At 38.4% G+C, this 16,231-nt stretch overlaps 1 protein-coding gene across 2 annotated transcripts in view; it reads right to left on the bottom strand.

The window, feature by feature from the left end:
- Positions 1 to 16,231, bottom strand: part of SCN2A (sodium voltage-gated channel alpha subunit 2) — a 128,177-nt gene that overhangs the window by 41,301 nt on the left and 70,645 nt on the right. For both annotated transcript variants that reach the window (XM_019553582.1, XM_019553583.1), the window contains exons 14-17: positions 15,297 to 15,535; positions 13,810 to 13,983; positions 10,321 to 10,677; positions 7,233 to 7,712 (exon numbers count right to left, since the gene is read on the bottom strand). In XM_019553582.1, the coding sequence (XP_019409127.1) occupies positions 7,233 to 7,712; positions 10,321 to 10,677; positions 13,810 to 13,983; positions 15,297 to 15,535 (1,250 nt within the window). The remainder of the gene's footprint in view (positions 1 to 7,232; positions 7,713 to 10,320; positions 10,678 to 13,809; positions 13,984 to 15,296; positions 15,536 to 16,231) is intronic.

Consider the following 16,231-nt stretch of genomic DNA (forward strand, 5'->3'; position numbering starts at 1 on the left):
ATGATCAGGGGACAACAGGGCAGGCCCTATGAGGAGAGGCTACGGTACCTGAACCTGTTCAGCTTCCAAAAGAGAAGGCTTAGGGGGAATCTAGTGGCCTGTTATAAATTAGTCAGGGGGGATCAGCAGGCATCGGGGGAATCACTATTCCCCTGCGCACTGCCAGGAGTGACCAGGAATAACGGTTTAGGCTAGATATCAGGAGGCACTACTTCACGGTCAGGGTGGCTAGGGTCTGGAACCAACTTCCAAGCCAAGTGGTTCTGGCTCCTACCTTGGGGGTCTTTAAGACAAGGCTTGACAATCACCTTGCTGGGGTCATTTGACCCCAATACTCTTTCCTGCCATGGCAGGGGGTCGGACTAGATGATCTACACAGGTCCCTTCCGACCCTAGAAACTATGAAACTATATAAACCTCTGGATACTAAAAATCATGGACTAAATATAGACATTGGATTTATGACACATTATAACCTGCCCGACATCTGACTCCCGAGGTATCTCTCCAGTATTCATCCCCCTTCTCTCTCTCCCCCCCACCACTTGTCTCTCACCCATTGACTCCTCAATCTACATTTTCACTGACTGTCTGTCTTGTATGCAGACCAGCCCAGACCAGCCTCTGGCTTGTTTACTTTTCATTCCATCCAGGAAGAGCACACACCAACTGCTGAAACTTTCTTAGCCTGACAAAGGGTTTTTGAACCCGAAAGCTTGCTTAATAATTGTTTTAAAAGTTGGTCTAATAAAAGATATCAGATTCACTCAAAGAAACTTGTCTGCCTAAGCCCTTAGACCAACATGGCTACATCCTACACTCCTGCAACTCCTATCAGGAAAGTTATTGACTGCACAAAATCCCACCAGCTATAATTCAAACCTATATGCTGATAGGGCTGCCTGGGGCATAAGGGTCCAACAGTGGCATTACTAGGCAAGGCGATAGGGGCAACTTCCCTGGGTACTGACTTGGGGGAAGGGGAGACAGACATGCAAGGAGAAAAAAGTGGCTGCTGCATGCAGCTACACAGTCATGATCTCAGCAGCCACTAGCATTTGACATTTCCATTTTGCCTCAGGTACCCAGTTTGTTCCTACATGCTGCTGTCAAATGTCCAGACTTTACTCCTCTGATTGTGTTTTGTAATGTTTCCAACTGAATGCAACAATCATACTTCACTGTGATGTTGTAAATAGCACCGTAATATTGAGTAAGTGAAATGAAATATAAAAGAGCAGTGTGGTACACTGGGTACAAAATCAATACTAAGATCCTGATCTATTTTTTCTTTTAATTTCTTTTTCAAAGTAAAAGAATAAATTAATTTTCCTCACTTCAGGCAGGTTTACCATTCTTAGATTGCGGCGGGGGGAGGGGATCAATTTTCTTGTATAACTTAAAGAGATCAAATATCATCAAAATAGGCCAGATTTTGCTCTCAGCATTCTCTTTGCACCCCCAAAATATATATATGTAGGTATAGTTAAGAACAGAATTGATCTCTGAAGGTTTGATTTTCAGAATATGTTTTCTGTAAGCTTTTACCAAATGCTCATGTCATGTTTTGATTGTGTGAATTAAATGAATCTAATGCTTTATGATACTTCAGTTATTGCAGTAATAATAAAATTGCTAATACGAATCTAAAGAAAATCACTTCACAAGTTATACAATAAAAATTAAACATATAAACACAATTGAAAAACAATTTGAATTTGCAGATTATCTTCATTAAAAACCAAAATATGTTAGTAATTCTAAAATATCTATCAACATTTCATTACCAATATAATATACTCATTGAGTGCTTAAGATAAGGTTCTTTTTGTGTTAATGAGAAACAATACCATACATAATCCCTCTTTTCTCTTAGTTTCTTCAAAACTAGAATCCTGAAACTATTGTCAAAGCTAGAAAACTTACACAGCATGCACTTAAATGCGTCAGAGTATCACTAAAAATTACATATATAAGTCAGCAGCTGAATCATAAAAATGTTGGGTTTGCCAATCTTGCCTGACCATGCTGTGATGTGAGTCACATGACTCAGCAAAGAGCAGCTGTGAATGTTTCTACTGTATTGCAATGAATGGGGCAAGAACATAGCTGAGTAACATGCAGGCCAGTCAATATCCATTGGAAAACTAATAATATACATGTATAACTTGCTTAGGTAACCTGTGTAAAATTGGTGACACGTTGCTCTGTCTGGTTAAAAAGCACCAGAGCTGCATTCTTGACTGATCCAGCTTGATTTTACTCCTGTGAGAAGTAAGAATGGTAGGAAGTGAAGTTCAGGATACAGTACTTCTGCTTTTATGCTCTGGAAATTCTTATACAATTATGTTTACTGATTAGATACTTAAATTCATTCACTATAGTATGTTAATGTATAAGATCATAAGGTAATAAACATTTTTAGACTTCTAAATACTAATTAAACAAAAGTTGTAACATCATGGCCTGAAAATTGTAAGGAAGTATTGAGCCAAGAAGCTATTTCAGTCACTTTTCTAATCACAAACTCATCTTGAACTCCTTTCTTTTCCAAGGTTCATTTTTTCACAAATGCTCAGTATGGATCTTCCAGAAATGTCCTCATGACTTCTTATATCAGAGTCAACAATACAACATAATCATCCAGTGAAGTGAAGGAACTAGGGGCCATGACTCAAACCTCCCAAGGATTTAAGTCCCTTAAGTAGTACTTAAGTGGAATTTTACTACATAAATCCAAAATCACCATTTTGAAAATCCCTCCACCTGCAACCCAAGCTTGGAGATGCTTAAATACCATAGATCCCTCACTTCTTAATTTTCTGTTTTGCAAGGTATTTACAAGTTGCTTATGTACATACCCCAAAATTATTCAGACTTGCACTTAGCTTATCCCTGAGCCCATTCTGGATCCTGTAACTATGCACTCTTTCACCAAATTCCCACAGTCCTTGATTTTGGAAAGAATTCTTAAAGCATACACACATGTATGGGATTACATTCCTGAGTCCAGTGACAGCTATTTTTCCATTTCAAAACAGAGGCTCTGGAGGAGGAAACCCCTTTCATATTATAGGGCTTGTACCCCTATGAGAGACCTAGGTTCAAGTCTTTCCTTTGCCTGAGAGGATTTGCACCTACACCTCCTTTTCTCCCTGGATGCATGTACACATACTATTAGCCTGAAGTAATAAACTCTGGCACATAATGTGCCAGAGTTTTTTTGCTCCCAGGTGCTGCATTTACATGTGTATCCAAGATCACAAAACACCGAGCCAGGTTGGAGAAGTCCTGTTAGGTGGCAGGCTGGCAAGTGTCTCGAGGCATCAGCCTGCCAGCCAAGGGCTACTCTGACCCAGCTCATTGTGCTTTGGAGAGACTGGTCAGGGCGTAAGAGTGCTTCAGTACAGGGCTAGCCAGCAGGCAGGCTCCACATTGAAGCACCTTCATGCCCCAGGCAGCCCTATCAGTATGTAAGTTTGCGTTGCTGTGCAATAAAGAACTCTACTGCAAGACAGTACTTGTATGTACAAGTACTAACCCGAGGTTGAGTTAATTAGTTTCCTGCAGCCTAATAGGGCCACACCTGTAGATGTTGAGACTTTACTGATTAGGCAGCTCCACAGTAAATGTCTCTTGTGTAGGTGCACTCCCTGAGTACCTTACATTTGGTGAGGTTTAGATAAGGTACCCCAGCAGCCACTTTTAAAACTGCAGGGGCTTATATATAGCATGATGGGGTCACGCTGGAGCATTCTAATTAGAACACGATTCAGTCTGCTCTGATGCATTCTAATTCGAACGCAAACCAGAATGTATATAGGCACCTCTAGTTATTAAAGCATAGCATAACTCACTGGAAAAGTTGTGAACAGACTCTAGAATTTCTGCATATCAACTGCCTCTACTACCTGCCCAAAAACATAACCACTCGAGGATGCTCCTGCCTGGAATAATATTACAAACTGACCATGTTTTAAGACATGTGCATTATCACTAGTATGAAATGAGAACCGGAAGTTCACTGATCTCCTATCAACAGTAATATCAATGACCGAGTCATCATCAGGGAGGCGCTCCTTCCCTGCCCCCTCTCCTCCCGGTGTAAAGTGCCTTAAGGCAGAAGTGAACTATTTGCTACAGACTATCTTAAGGTAACACATAGGGTGAGGTCATACTTTCACTGGGAACAGTAGCAAAGCACTAGAATATTAGGAGGTATTTAACTAGTAAATGTTAGTGGGTATCACATATTCACTTGCAAATGTTGTGAATCATTGGAATGTTTGGACGTACAAAGGACCTCAACAAAAGTGCTTAAATGAAAGCATAGGGTTAGCTTTATGATGTAGTGGGATTATGCAGCTAATTTTTTTTAGTTTAGAGAAGAGAAACCTGGGGGATATTTGATAAGTATCTTCAAATACCTAAAGGGAGGTTATAAAGAAGATGGAAATGGGCTTTTCTCTGTGACTGTAGGGGATAGGACTAGGAGAAATGCCCTCAAACTGCAGCAGAGGAAAATTAGGTTAGAAATTAGAAGGAACTTTCTGACTATAAGGATGGTCCACCATTGGAAAAGGCTACCTAGAGAAATTGTGGAATCTCTATCTTTGGAAAATTTCAAGAGCAGGTTAGAAAAGATACTTGGATGGGATAGTTAAGTCAGGGATGATCCTGACTGTCATCAGTCAGGGACTGGATTAGATTTTTTAAAAATGTAGAATTTCTCACAGGTATTTGCCAATGGGAAGCTGGCATTCATACCATGTTGAAGTCAGATTTATATATAGTAGGATAAATTTTTTAAAAAGTTTTTAAAAAAGGAGAATCTGGTGGGAGCTTCAGGGGTCTTTAGGGTCCTGTGCAGCTTGATCCACTTTAGGAATATAGCACAGATCTTGGAAACAAAAGCGAACACAATGCAAAAGAAGTGAAAATCCTTCATATTATATATGGATCCCACTGTGATATTTACAGTAATCAGAATTAATTTGATTTCAGGAGGAACTCAGTATTGGAAGCAGAGAGACAGAGGACTCCTTTTTAAATGCTTTCTGAGTACCTGCTCCCCATCTTTGTAGAGCCTAAGATGTTCTATTGATATATATTGATATTCACAGGATTTTCTTTTAGTATCATTCATACAGTATCTAGAGTATCACTGCCAATCCCAGTCAATGTGTAAAACAGTAGTTGAATGTGATAGTATTTTCTACTTCATAGAGAATCTTCAATTTGAGACATTCAGTGTTTCACAAAAATGAATAAATGTAGTCTGACAACATTGCTGCATCTTATATAATTGTCCTGATTTTACAGACGAAGAAACAGTCACAGACTTTAATCTTTGATTTTTCCACACTTGAGTTCCAAAACAGTATATATGGACATAGTAGAATATTGTATTAGCGAAAGAGGAAGATAACTTATCATTGTATTTCCAGGAGAATGGTTGGGCAGAAAAAAACCCAGAAGGCCTAGGGGGTAGGCTTTTATAAAAAAAAATTATCTGTTTAAAGTAGAGGTGGGGAAAGACCTGCATTAATGCATGAAATATTAGTTGATGACCACAGTAGTAGAAAGACTCTGGCAAGCAGCACAGTAACCTTGGCTGCACTTTGGTAGCAGTGAACATCCAGGGACAATAACTGTGAAATGATGCAACAGTCAAACATATTGCAAGGTACTTGAAGGAGAAGCACTTCAGTGCCAATGAAAAGGTCTGTTAAAGGACTAATTTCAATCAGTTTTCCTGTATTGATCTATATGGAATCATTCATTTCAAGGTATCAACTAAGTACTCACATTAACAATTTTTAAACAAAATCTTTTTCTTAAAAGTGACAATAAAGACGTCTCAAGGAAAATCAGGTTAAGTGGCTCCAAGTCTGAGTTAGCCAGTAGGAAAAAGGATCTTAGAGTGAGATTTAAAATCTTACGTGGACTTTAGCTCAGATTGAAAGTTTGTGTCTTAGGGCAGTGATGCCCAACCTTTCAGCTCCATGAGCCAGATAAGTGGCCCAGTTTAAGTTTTCAGGCTGGATTCCATGCAGAGCTGGCATCTGAGGTCACTTCACAGGTGCAATCCAGCATGCCAGCCTGGTCCTGCACACTGACATGATCCCACACAGCAGATCCAGCCACATACCAGCCCAATTCTGTGCACTGGCCTGATCCCCTGTGCTGGATTCAGTTGTGTATCAGCTTGATCTAGCATTCAGGGCCATGACATTATCTAGCCTGCCGGACTCCTCATGGGTACAGAAATTTGGCAGCAGGGGAGAGGCAATGAATGCTGCCATTGCTTCCCTACCATCAAATTCCCAGGCCCATGGGGAACTCCACGGGTGAACTGGTCCCATCTCACAAGCCAGAGGATAAGTGCCGCTGTCTTCGGTTGTGTCTATGTGGCATAAAACATTGCTATATAGAAGGATACTTGAGCTAGATCGGAATGAGCTATCTTGGGTACTGGAAGTGCTAAAATTATGTTAATGCAGATCTGTGCCTAAGCTCATCAGTCCTTCTGATTTAGAGTGAGATAAATGGTACATTATCTCATGCAGACATTCTCATACATTTTTATCTATTGTTGCAAAAACTATTTGGTTCAAATGCCTCACTGCTGACAAAATGGGAACCCATGGCTATGGGCAGGGATTCATATTGGGATACAGTTTTCTACACCTCTCAACTTTTCAGCTTCTAGGGTACTAATTCATAGCTCTAGCCAGTTGTTACTCCTGATGGTGTACCGGTGGTCTGCATAAAATGGGTTCATGGTCTTGGACCATTATTCAGGTATCTGTGGTGTGGAAAAAAGCCCCCACAAAAAACAACAGTTACCTTTAGCAAGCAGTGACTTTTTGTACAGGTGCCCCCTCCAGAAACCAATTGAAATGGTCAGGTGCATTAGTGGAACAAGTAAGGAACGTGTGTATTAGTGTATATTTTGCAGTATTCTTAGGTCTATCAGATTGTCACCTTTTGGAAATACCAAATTCACTTAATAAAATACAAAATTAGTATTGATTTTTAAAATCACTATGTGTCCTGATTATCACAAAATTCTACTTTCATATTTGATGCTTGCAACATTATATATCAAGATGTGTTACATACAATTACAGGCTTACGCTATGCAGGAATCAATGTTAGATTCAAAAACAAATGTTAGACACTTCATTATTTTAGAAAGAAAAAGAAAGCATCTCATAAAATAGTCCTACCTCTTTGCTTTCCTCCAGATCTGACTCACTGCTAAACTCCTCTGTATTTAAATTTTCAAAATCAGATTCCCCAACAGCAATTGGTACTGTCACAGTGAGGCTTGGATTGTTTATGAATGACATGTAATCACTTTCATCGACGACATATTTTTCCACGCTGCTGCCTATGCCGCTGGTAGTTCCATTTCCTTCTTTAAGATAGTTAAGGTTTTTACCTATTTCTACTATGGTATGGTTGGAAATGCAACTGTCTTTTTTGTTGTTGAGATCTTCAAGAGGTTTGATTTCATCTAACGCTTTTTGCTTTCTTACAAAAGCTTTTTGGATGAATTCACGTGCTTTTCTTTTCACAAAATCAATTCCTTTCTGAATCCTTGACACAGCAATCTGCAAATTGTTCATTTCATTATCATCATCTGTAGCAGCAAGGTTGTCTGAACTAAATGAGCTCAGAAGCAAGGCCAGAAAGAGGTTGAGTACCTAAAAAACAGTAAAGATAAAATATATGTGGATCTCTTATTTTTTAATGATTACACTAATTTCTTTATGGATTATACAATATGACAGAATTTTTATTTTATGATTAGTACTAGTATCAAATTACCTAACTGCTGCTCTTCTTTGCTACATTACTTGCTACAATACATCCTGCTAAAACCATTTTCCAGGTTGGACATCCCATAAAAACTAGCCACCGCCTCCACAGCCAGTGAGAAGTCCTTGGCATCAGAACCACTTCAGTTCTACTGCACAGAGTGAAAAGGGTGAGTGTATGTAGGATGCAGAGAGAGGTGCTATAGCAGACTCATCATATGCTGCAAAAGAGCCTGGATAGGGATATTACACTGGGGAATCATTTGTGGGGCACTCTGCAGCAACTCTGGAACTTGAAGATGGAAAAAATCTTCCATCTCTTCCTCTACTATCCATTTGTGAAATGTTAATGGCCATGGACATGCGTTATATGTATAGTGAGAAATATACTCTTTTGGTGCTTTAAAAAGCAAGTTTCAGGTGTTCAAGTGGTTTGTCGTTGAAAAACAGCAGTATTGCAACACAATTCAAACTTACTTCATATTCCATTTTCATGGTACTGCCAATTCCCTGAAAATTCTTAGCACTTCAGATGAATGCCTTTCTATACCCTAAGGATGGTCGCTTAACAATGTTTCGCTTTTGCTGGTTAAAAAAATTGGCAATCATAAATACAATATTCAATAAATGCTGTAGAAATAAATACTAGTCCAACACACCAATGCACCACATAAAGGTAGCATCCCTAGTGTCCTTGTTTGGATTAAACTATTAGAATATATTACTAAACAATCAACAGATCAGTATCAAGAAGATGATAGGAAACAGCAGCATGGTTATGTCAAAAACACATCATATCAAACTAATTTAATTTCAAGATAAGATATGTGTCCTAGTAGATAATGGAACCAGTAGATATAGTATCTCTTGACCTTAGGTAGCCTTTTGATGAAGGCCCATATAAAATGATTATAAAGAAACTAAGGAAAATGGTTCATTTAATGTAGTGTAATTATGATAAAATGAGGGTAAACTGGTTGAAAAAACAGGTTCAGAGAATGGTTATCAATAGTTTACCATCACTTGGGGAGGACATATGATTTGGATTCCCACAAAAATTTATCCTGGGCCCAGTTTTAACTAATATTTTAATTAATTACTTGCATGATGGACCAAGGGATACACTTACAAAAATTGCAGGAGACACAAGGCTAGGAGATTTTATAGCACTTAGCACAGAAGAATAAAATTCATATGATCCTAAGAAACTCCAGTCATTCATAGGATTGGAGCAACTGCTCAAAATCCCTAGGATGAAATTCAGTAACAGATCAGCTGGATAGAAGTAGTGTAATGATGGGTGGACAGACAGAGCATGAGCCCCGGCCATTGCCTAAGTTAGGGGGAAGGAGAATGGAGTGGATGGTACCTCAGCCTCCCAGCACCTGCTTCCCACAGTTCTGTGCTTTCTGGCTCCACCTCCAGCAGTAAGCAAGGACATGTAGCTCTGTCAAGTGGCAGTGGGTGGTAGTAACTAGAGTTGCTGGCAGGAGATGTCACCCCATTTTTCTTCTGCCAAAACCCCATTCTTTTTTGCCTGCTTGACATGTGTGACTGCAGCAAAAAAAATATTGTGACATTTCTCCTCAGAGCGGCAAACTCCAACTTCTGCTCCTGTGCTCTTGTTCAAGCCTCTGGACTTTGAGGCCTACAAAGAAGGTAGGGGGGGAAGAGGAATGGGGGACTGCTGGTCCCGACCAGTTACACCTCTGCTGGCTAAACAGAAGTACCAAAGAAAAGGATGACACTTAAAGTGGATCAAAAATTTTGCTATTACATAAGTGTAATAGTCAAGTATAATGCTGTTGAAAAAAACCCACAATTGTTGTTCTGGTTGTATTACTTAGTTAGGAGTTAGTATAGAAGGCAGGGTAAAGTAGTGCCTTAGAGACTATCTGTTCAGAGAGGCATAAGCTTTCATAAGAGACAGGCTACTTCATCAAATGTTAACAAAAGCTTGTGCCTCTGAGCAGGGTAGTCTCTAAGGTGCCATCCTAACATACCTTCTGCCTGACTTCAGGCAAACTAACCTTTGTCTACTCAGGAGCAATGTATGCAAGACACTGGCACTAGCGAGTTCTTAGTTGGAGTACTTTTTTCAGGTTTTGCCATCACAATTGAAGAAGACAAATTGGAAAAAGTCCAGAAAACAGGAATAAAAATTATACGAGCTTTTAACTTTCGTTCTATAAGGAAGGTTTAAAAACTGAGTTTTTTTAGATAAATAAGAGAAGACTGGAGAAGGGGGATGTGATAATAACCTTCAAATATTTGGTTTTTTTATGAAGACAATGATGGCTAGATTTTAAAAAAAAAATTTTTTTAATTCCAACTGCTGAGATTTTTAAACCCTTGAACAGGTTACTTAGGAGGGTAGTGTCAGAGTTTAAGGGAAAATTAGACAAACTGCTCTCATGTATGATGGGGGTTCAGGCATATTTTACTCCAATAAGTATTGTTTGTCTCAAATATTTGAAAAACATTAATTACATACCACTAGGTTTCCAATCACCATAACCATCATGAAGACAGTAAGGCACATGGTTTGACCTGCAACCTCCATACAGTCCCACATAGTCTCTATCCATTCTCCACAAAGCACTCGGAATACAATCAAGAAAGAGTGGAAAAAGTCATGCATGTGCCAGCGTGGAAGTTCACAGTCATTAGAGATCTTGCAGACGCATTCCTTGTAGCTTTTACCAAACAGCTGCATGCCAACCACCGCAAAAATGAAGACAATGATGGCCAGCACCAAGGTTAAATTTCCTAAAGCCCCCACTGAGTTACCAATAATCTTTATCAACATATTTAGTGTTGGCCAAGATTTTGCTAACTTGAAAACTCGAAGCTGAAAAACAAGAGAAAGATGCCTGGTTATTCATGTTGTTAATTATAATGAAGTCATTGTAGAGCATTTCAGATTTTAAGCAATCTAAAACACATGTTGGTGAAACGTCTTATTTGCTACAAGCCTTAGTCATGAATTATATGGTTTTCAAAGAACCTGGCCATACAGGCTTAGCAGGTTTCTACAATTAGGCACCTACAAATTGAAGTCTTGGCACAGAAACACTAAATGTGATTGATGCTTGAATACATCAGTGTGATCATTCTCCTCTTATAAAGTTAATACAGTTTGATGCTTATTCCACCTGCGTGACGATCCTTCTTGGTTTCAAATAAATCAGCCACCAACCATTTCTTTTATTATCCCCTTCTTTGTTGAAACTCCTTTGTTGCCCCTTGCCCTGCCAACCCAGCATTTGTGCCTTCTGATGCCTGACGCCTTGCTACTTACTCTCCCTGGTATCTGCAGTCCGCTTGGGCTGCACACTTCACTGTCTCCCCTGCACGCCCTCCACACTGCATCACATACTCTCCCCTGATTTCCCTGCCACTGAGCACCATGCAGTCTCTTCCACACTCTCTCCACCCCACACCATGTGATTTCTTCCAGACCAGAGTAGGAGTTATGACAATAGCATCCCTCATGACAATAAGTAACTTGTTTTTCTTGTATGGAACCAAATGAAAAGCCTGTCTTTGGAAGGTAATGGCAATGACAAAGGCCTTTTGTAGAGTTATCTATTTTGTCATTCTGACTAACATTGACACCTGAAGAAATTCAGATGAGGAGTCTGTTATGCTGGGCTAAAGAACACTATTAAGGATCCTATCCATTTTTCCATAAACAACATTTAACCCTCTAGAGAAATTCTAGTGCTGCTGAGATAACTAGAATTTTGTGGCTATTATTGTTTGCATTCCTAGATCATCTAGAGGACAAAGGGACCATTATCCTGGGCACTTTCCAAATAAAGTCCTGAACACAAAGCTTCCTATTTCCTCTCACATCAGATATATATTATTTAACAAGATTAATCAATGACATTTCCTGGTTACATACTCTCAATGCCAGAAAGCATCAATGGGGCAAAATAAAAATGATTGCTGAACTGCCCAAGTCTGGAGGAAGGAGGGACCCCCGCTGCAGGAGATCTAATGCTTTTTTTGCAGGTGCAATGGACATTCCTTGGCTGTCCATCAAGTCTACCGTAATAAGCAACTAGAAGAGGACTTCAATTCTCCTTTCTCCATTTTTTCTGTATCCTTCATGTTAAATGATTTAAAAAACTGCATTTTCTTTTGCCCAGGAAGAAGATTATTTTCTTCTTTCTTTGCCAAAGAGGAAACTCCATTTCTTTCAAAGAAAGTTATTTCTTGCTTTTGCATAGCACTGATGGATATTTTAAAGGACCTAAAATGATGTGCAATTTGATATTTTAGAAATTTGTCTTTCAGCAATGGTCTCTGAGGCTTGTTTGCATAGTATGCACAGACAGATCTAGAGTGAAAACTGGGGTCAGTTTTCAGCATATTGCTTGTACTTATTTAGCGACAGGAATATTTGGCTATGTTCTAGGAATGACACATAATTATGCATTGTGTCTGATTATTGACTCTATGTCCTCAAAAGCAAATTCTGGGGAAAAATTTTGAGAAATCCCACTCAGGGATGACCCATTGTATCGACCAGCAATCTCTAGTTATATTTTTTGGATCTTTGCAAACCATGATGCTAAAATTAAGGTAAAAGTCATAGCTGCTTTGATTTATCAGTATGAAATTATCTGCATTAGGGTCAAAATATTCTTGATTTTAAAAAGCTGGTAGGAATGACTCCATTCCAGAACCTGGCAAGTTACCACAGATTATGTTTACCTGCACAAAAGCACTCATTGACATATTGCCTATGATTGGATAAAATCATAGAAATTGTAACCTGAGCTTTCTCTGACCATGAAGAGCACTGGAAGACATTCATTTAATAGTGTGATGGGATATGATCCCAGATCCCAACAATCACACACAGACATTACAAGACATGTGACTTTTGGAATCAAGGATGGATCACAATTGCATGACTGCTGCAGGGACACCCGCACTGGAAACCAGCACCTGATGCCTTACTTCAGCCGGTGTCCTTTCAACTTACAAGTGTGTGTAGAGCCCAGGATCATGATCCCAGGCTTCATGTGCACTGGGAAGTTTATACCCATTCACCATGCAGCCAGTGGGTTTCACTTTTGGAAATTAAAATAAATATGCCAGGCACACCTGCTTGAGCTGCCCAGCGTGTGGGCTGGTAGGTGCCAGGAGGAGGAGCTCATAAAGTCTCCCCACCCAGGAAATTTAAACATGCACAACTAGACAGATCAGCATGTGCTGCATGGCACATAGTTTTAAATTTCCTTGGGGAACCCCAGTGATTCTCTCCATCTAGCCCTTGTCAACCCATGCACCAGGACATTTGTAAGCTTAATATCTCCCAAGGACCTAAGAGTCATTTCTTAGGAGTCTGGATGGGAAGGGAAAAATCTTTTAAGGACAATTTATACAGCTGTCACACACAAATATTTTGTTTTTGTCATGTTAGTAAACATGCTAAATGTCCAATTAATCAAAGAGATCATGCCAGGAGAAGCCAATGAAGAAAAATCTAATAGATTATTTCAGGAAATGAAACATATAAATTGCAATGAATAAATGTACAAAAATAGACTTCTATTCTTGAAAAATATGACTCTGTGACAAATTGTAGTTTTTCATATCTCTAACTCTGTCAAATTGATGACTGAATTTATTATTAAAGACCTACTTAAACCTTATTTTAGAGAGTCAGATAACACCTGGTACTCACTACACAGAGATGAATATCAAGATACAGAAAAGAGATTTTAAAGTAAGGTGACTTTGGCAGTTTACTTTTTCAGAGTTGCTTTCTACTGATAGTAAAACTCAGTGGGTTAGAACTTCAGTGTGTATAAATTGTAACTGTGACAAAATTTACATACACCAGGTTTATAAAATACAAACAAAAATTTTAAAACATAATTAATATAGGCATGCTTATAAAATATAATGCAAAATGTAAAAGTAAAGGAAATATAAAAGTGAGAATTGTTATTAGAATATTTACCAATCTGAAAGATCTGAGAACAGATAAGCCTTCCACATTTGCAAGACCAAGTTCCATCAAACTAAGGCTCACAATAAAACCATCAAAAATATTCCATCCTTCTTGGAAATAATAATAAGGATCCATGGCAACTATCTTAAGAAACATTTCTGCTGTGAAGATCCCGGTAAATACCTTTAAAAAAAGTAAGTTTTGTTACCCCAGCAACACTGAGAAATATTTTACATTACAGATAATGTTTTTATCTCAGCAGCACTTTTTGTCAAGCTGTATGTTGCCAGCAATTCTTATCATTTGAAAAAAAGTTTCTTTTACAAATGTGTAGACTTCCAAATATTTCCATACTCTGGATTTAACAGTTATTTTTAGAAGGGAAGCTTAATGTACCTTTCAACATTTTAATAACAAATGGAAAAAAGGCAAAGTAGGGAAGTTTGTCTTCATTTCAACCTGCTAATAAGCATGAAGACTGCCATATAGAACCTACTCTTACTGTTCCTGCTAATTTGTGTTCAAAAACCACCTTTACTCTGTTGCTAGAGGTGAAATTAAGACCCACATTTTAAATAGTATGAGTAATTAACTGTTCGACCAGTTTGCTAATGGATATACTTTAATTCCACTCCATGTTATTACACTTGAAGGAGGAATCATTGGGTATTTAACAGTTTGTGCTATGCCAAAAGTCAGTTTAGATCAGTGGTTCTCAACCTTTTTGGACTCAAAGTACCTACCCCTCATTAGACTCAAGGTACTCCTCAGAAAATGCTAGCTCTTAGCTTTCACTTATTTTAGACTACAGAAAAATAATAGAGCAATTCTTATTTTGCAAAGAACTCAGAAAACACACAATGGGTCAGAATATGGCACTATAGATTCCTATTTGAAATGTCTGGGTTTATCTTGTGAATCAAGTGTAGGTGTTGGCCCACCTAGCAGTGCTAAAATTCCATTACATCCTGCAGCATCCTTAAAAGGATCTTGTATCATGCTAGTTGAGAATCACTGATCTAGATCATCAGTATAGTCCCTTCTGGCTTTATAATCCATGAATTATATTATAATGGATTTTGTATCCAAATAGTTAGGCATCCACAAAAGTGATTATCTGAAATTTATTATGCTGATTACCAAACTTTCAGTTAAATCAATAACAATCCTAAATATTATACCACATTAGTTATTTCCTAGTATCTGCTTTTTATTGGATCATTAATTTAGTAGTATTTTTATGAAAAGGACTGAGTTAAACTCTTTTCCAACAGGCTGTAGAGAAAAAACTGGAGAAGTGCTGTTTCAGAGTTTTACAACCACAGCATTAAAAAAGGGATATACAGAACAGCTTAACTACTTATACTTAAGACATATTAGTCCCAAGTTTCTTTAAATCTATTCAAAGTTTCCTTCAAAAGTAAGAAGGCTACTCAATATCTCTTTATAAGAAAAATATATTTGTATATCACATCATTAGTTTTTGAAAGACTTACCAGGTTTCCTACTGAAAGCACACCGCTGAACTGCTCTGTCATTGGATAATGCTCCATAGCCATAAACAAAGTATTTAAAACAATGCATATAGTTATAGCAAGATCAACAAATGGATCCATCACAATCAGATTTACAATATGTTTTACTTTTAACCATGGAGTGCAGCAGTCCCAGATCAAGCATGTATTAGCAAATCTATACCAGCATGGTGGACATTTCTGTCTGGATTCTTCAAGTTCTAGAGAGAAAAGTGTAAAGGACATTTTAATGTCTAATTCTGTATTGTCTTTATCAAGTGGGTATTGTTTTAATATCTAAACATTGTCCAGATTTATCCATTACATTGTGTAAAAGCAGTAAGACCAAGGCAATGTCCAGTCAGAGAAAAGTTAGTAATTAAGAAAGGCTACTTGACCCAATACATTCTAACACTGGCGCTAAAGGAGTAATAAATTTTCAATAAATAAAATCACCACTCATAACTGCATTTGAAATAGTAAAACAGAACTTGAATAAGAAAATGACAGCAGCAACCTGACTTATATGGAGAGGTAGCATATTTCAAGTTGCACCTTGCCCACAAAGGACTAATAATGTGATATTCTTATGCCTTGCAAAGTGCCGGATACCTTCTTACCACGAAACTAGCAAAGGGCACAAAACTCTGGGCTTTGTCCATCCTGGCCTGTTCATGGCAGACTCAGTCTTCATGCTCTTGTTTTGCACCTTGCTAAACACCTCAGGCTTAGAACCACTGGTTGGGATTTATTATAACTTGTCTTTGGAGAAAGAACAATCCGGTCCTTACTTTACATTTATTTCTTCAGAAACATTATGTCTACAACCTGAATGTGATAGGCATGCTATAAGGCAGACCTCTCAGCCTTATAGGACAGGTAATTCAAGCTGATACCTACCAGGTAGTGCCAGAATC

The sequence above is a fragment of the Crocodylus porosus genome, unplaced genomic scaffold, assembly GCF_001723895.1.
Source record: "Crocodylus porosus isolate Cpor-Errol unplaced genomic scaffold, CroPor_comp1, whole genome shotgun sequence".
In the NCBI taxonomy this organism is placed as follows: Eukaryota; Metazoa; Chordata; order Crocodylia; family Crocodylidae; genus Crocodylus; species Crocodylus porosus.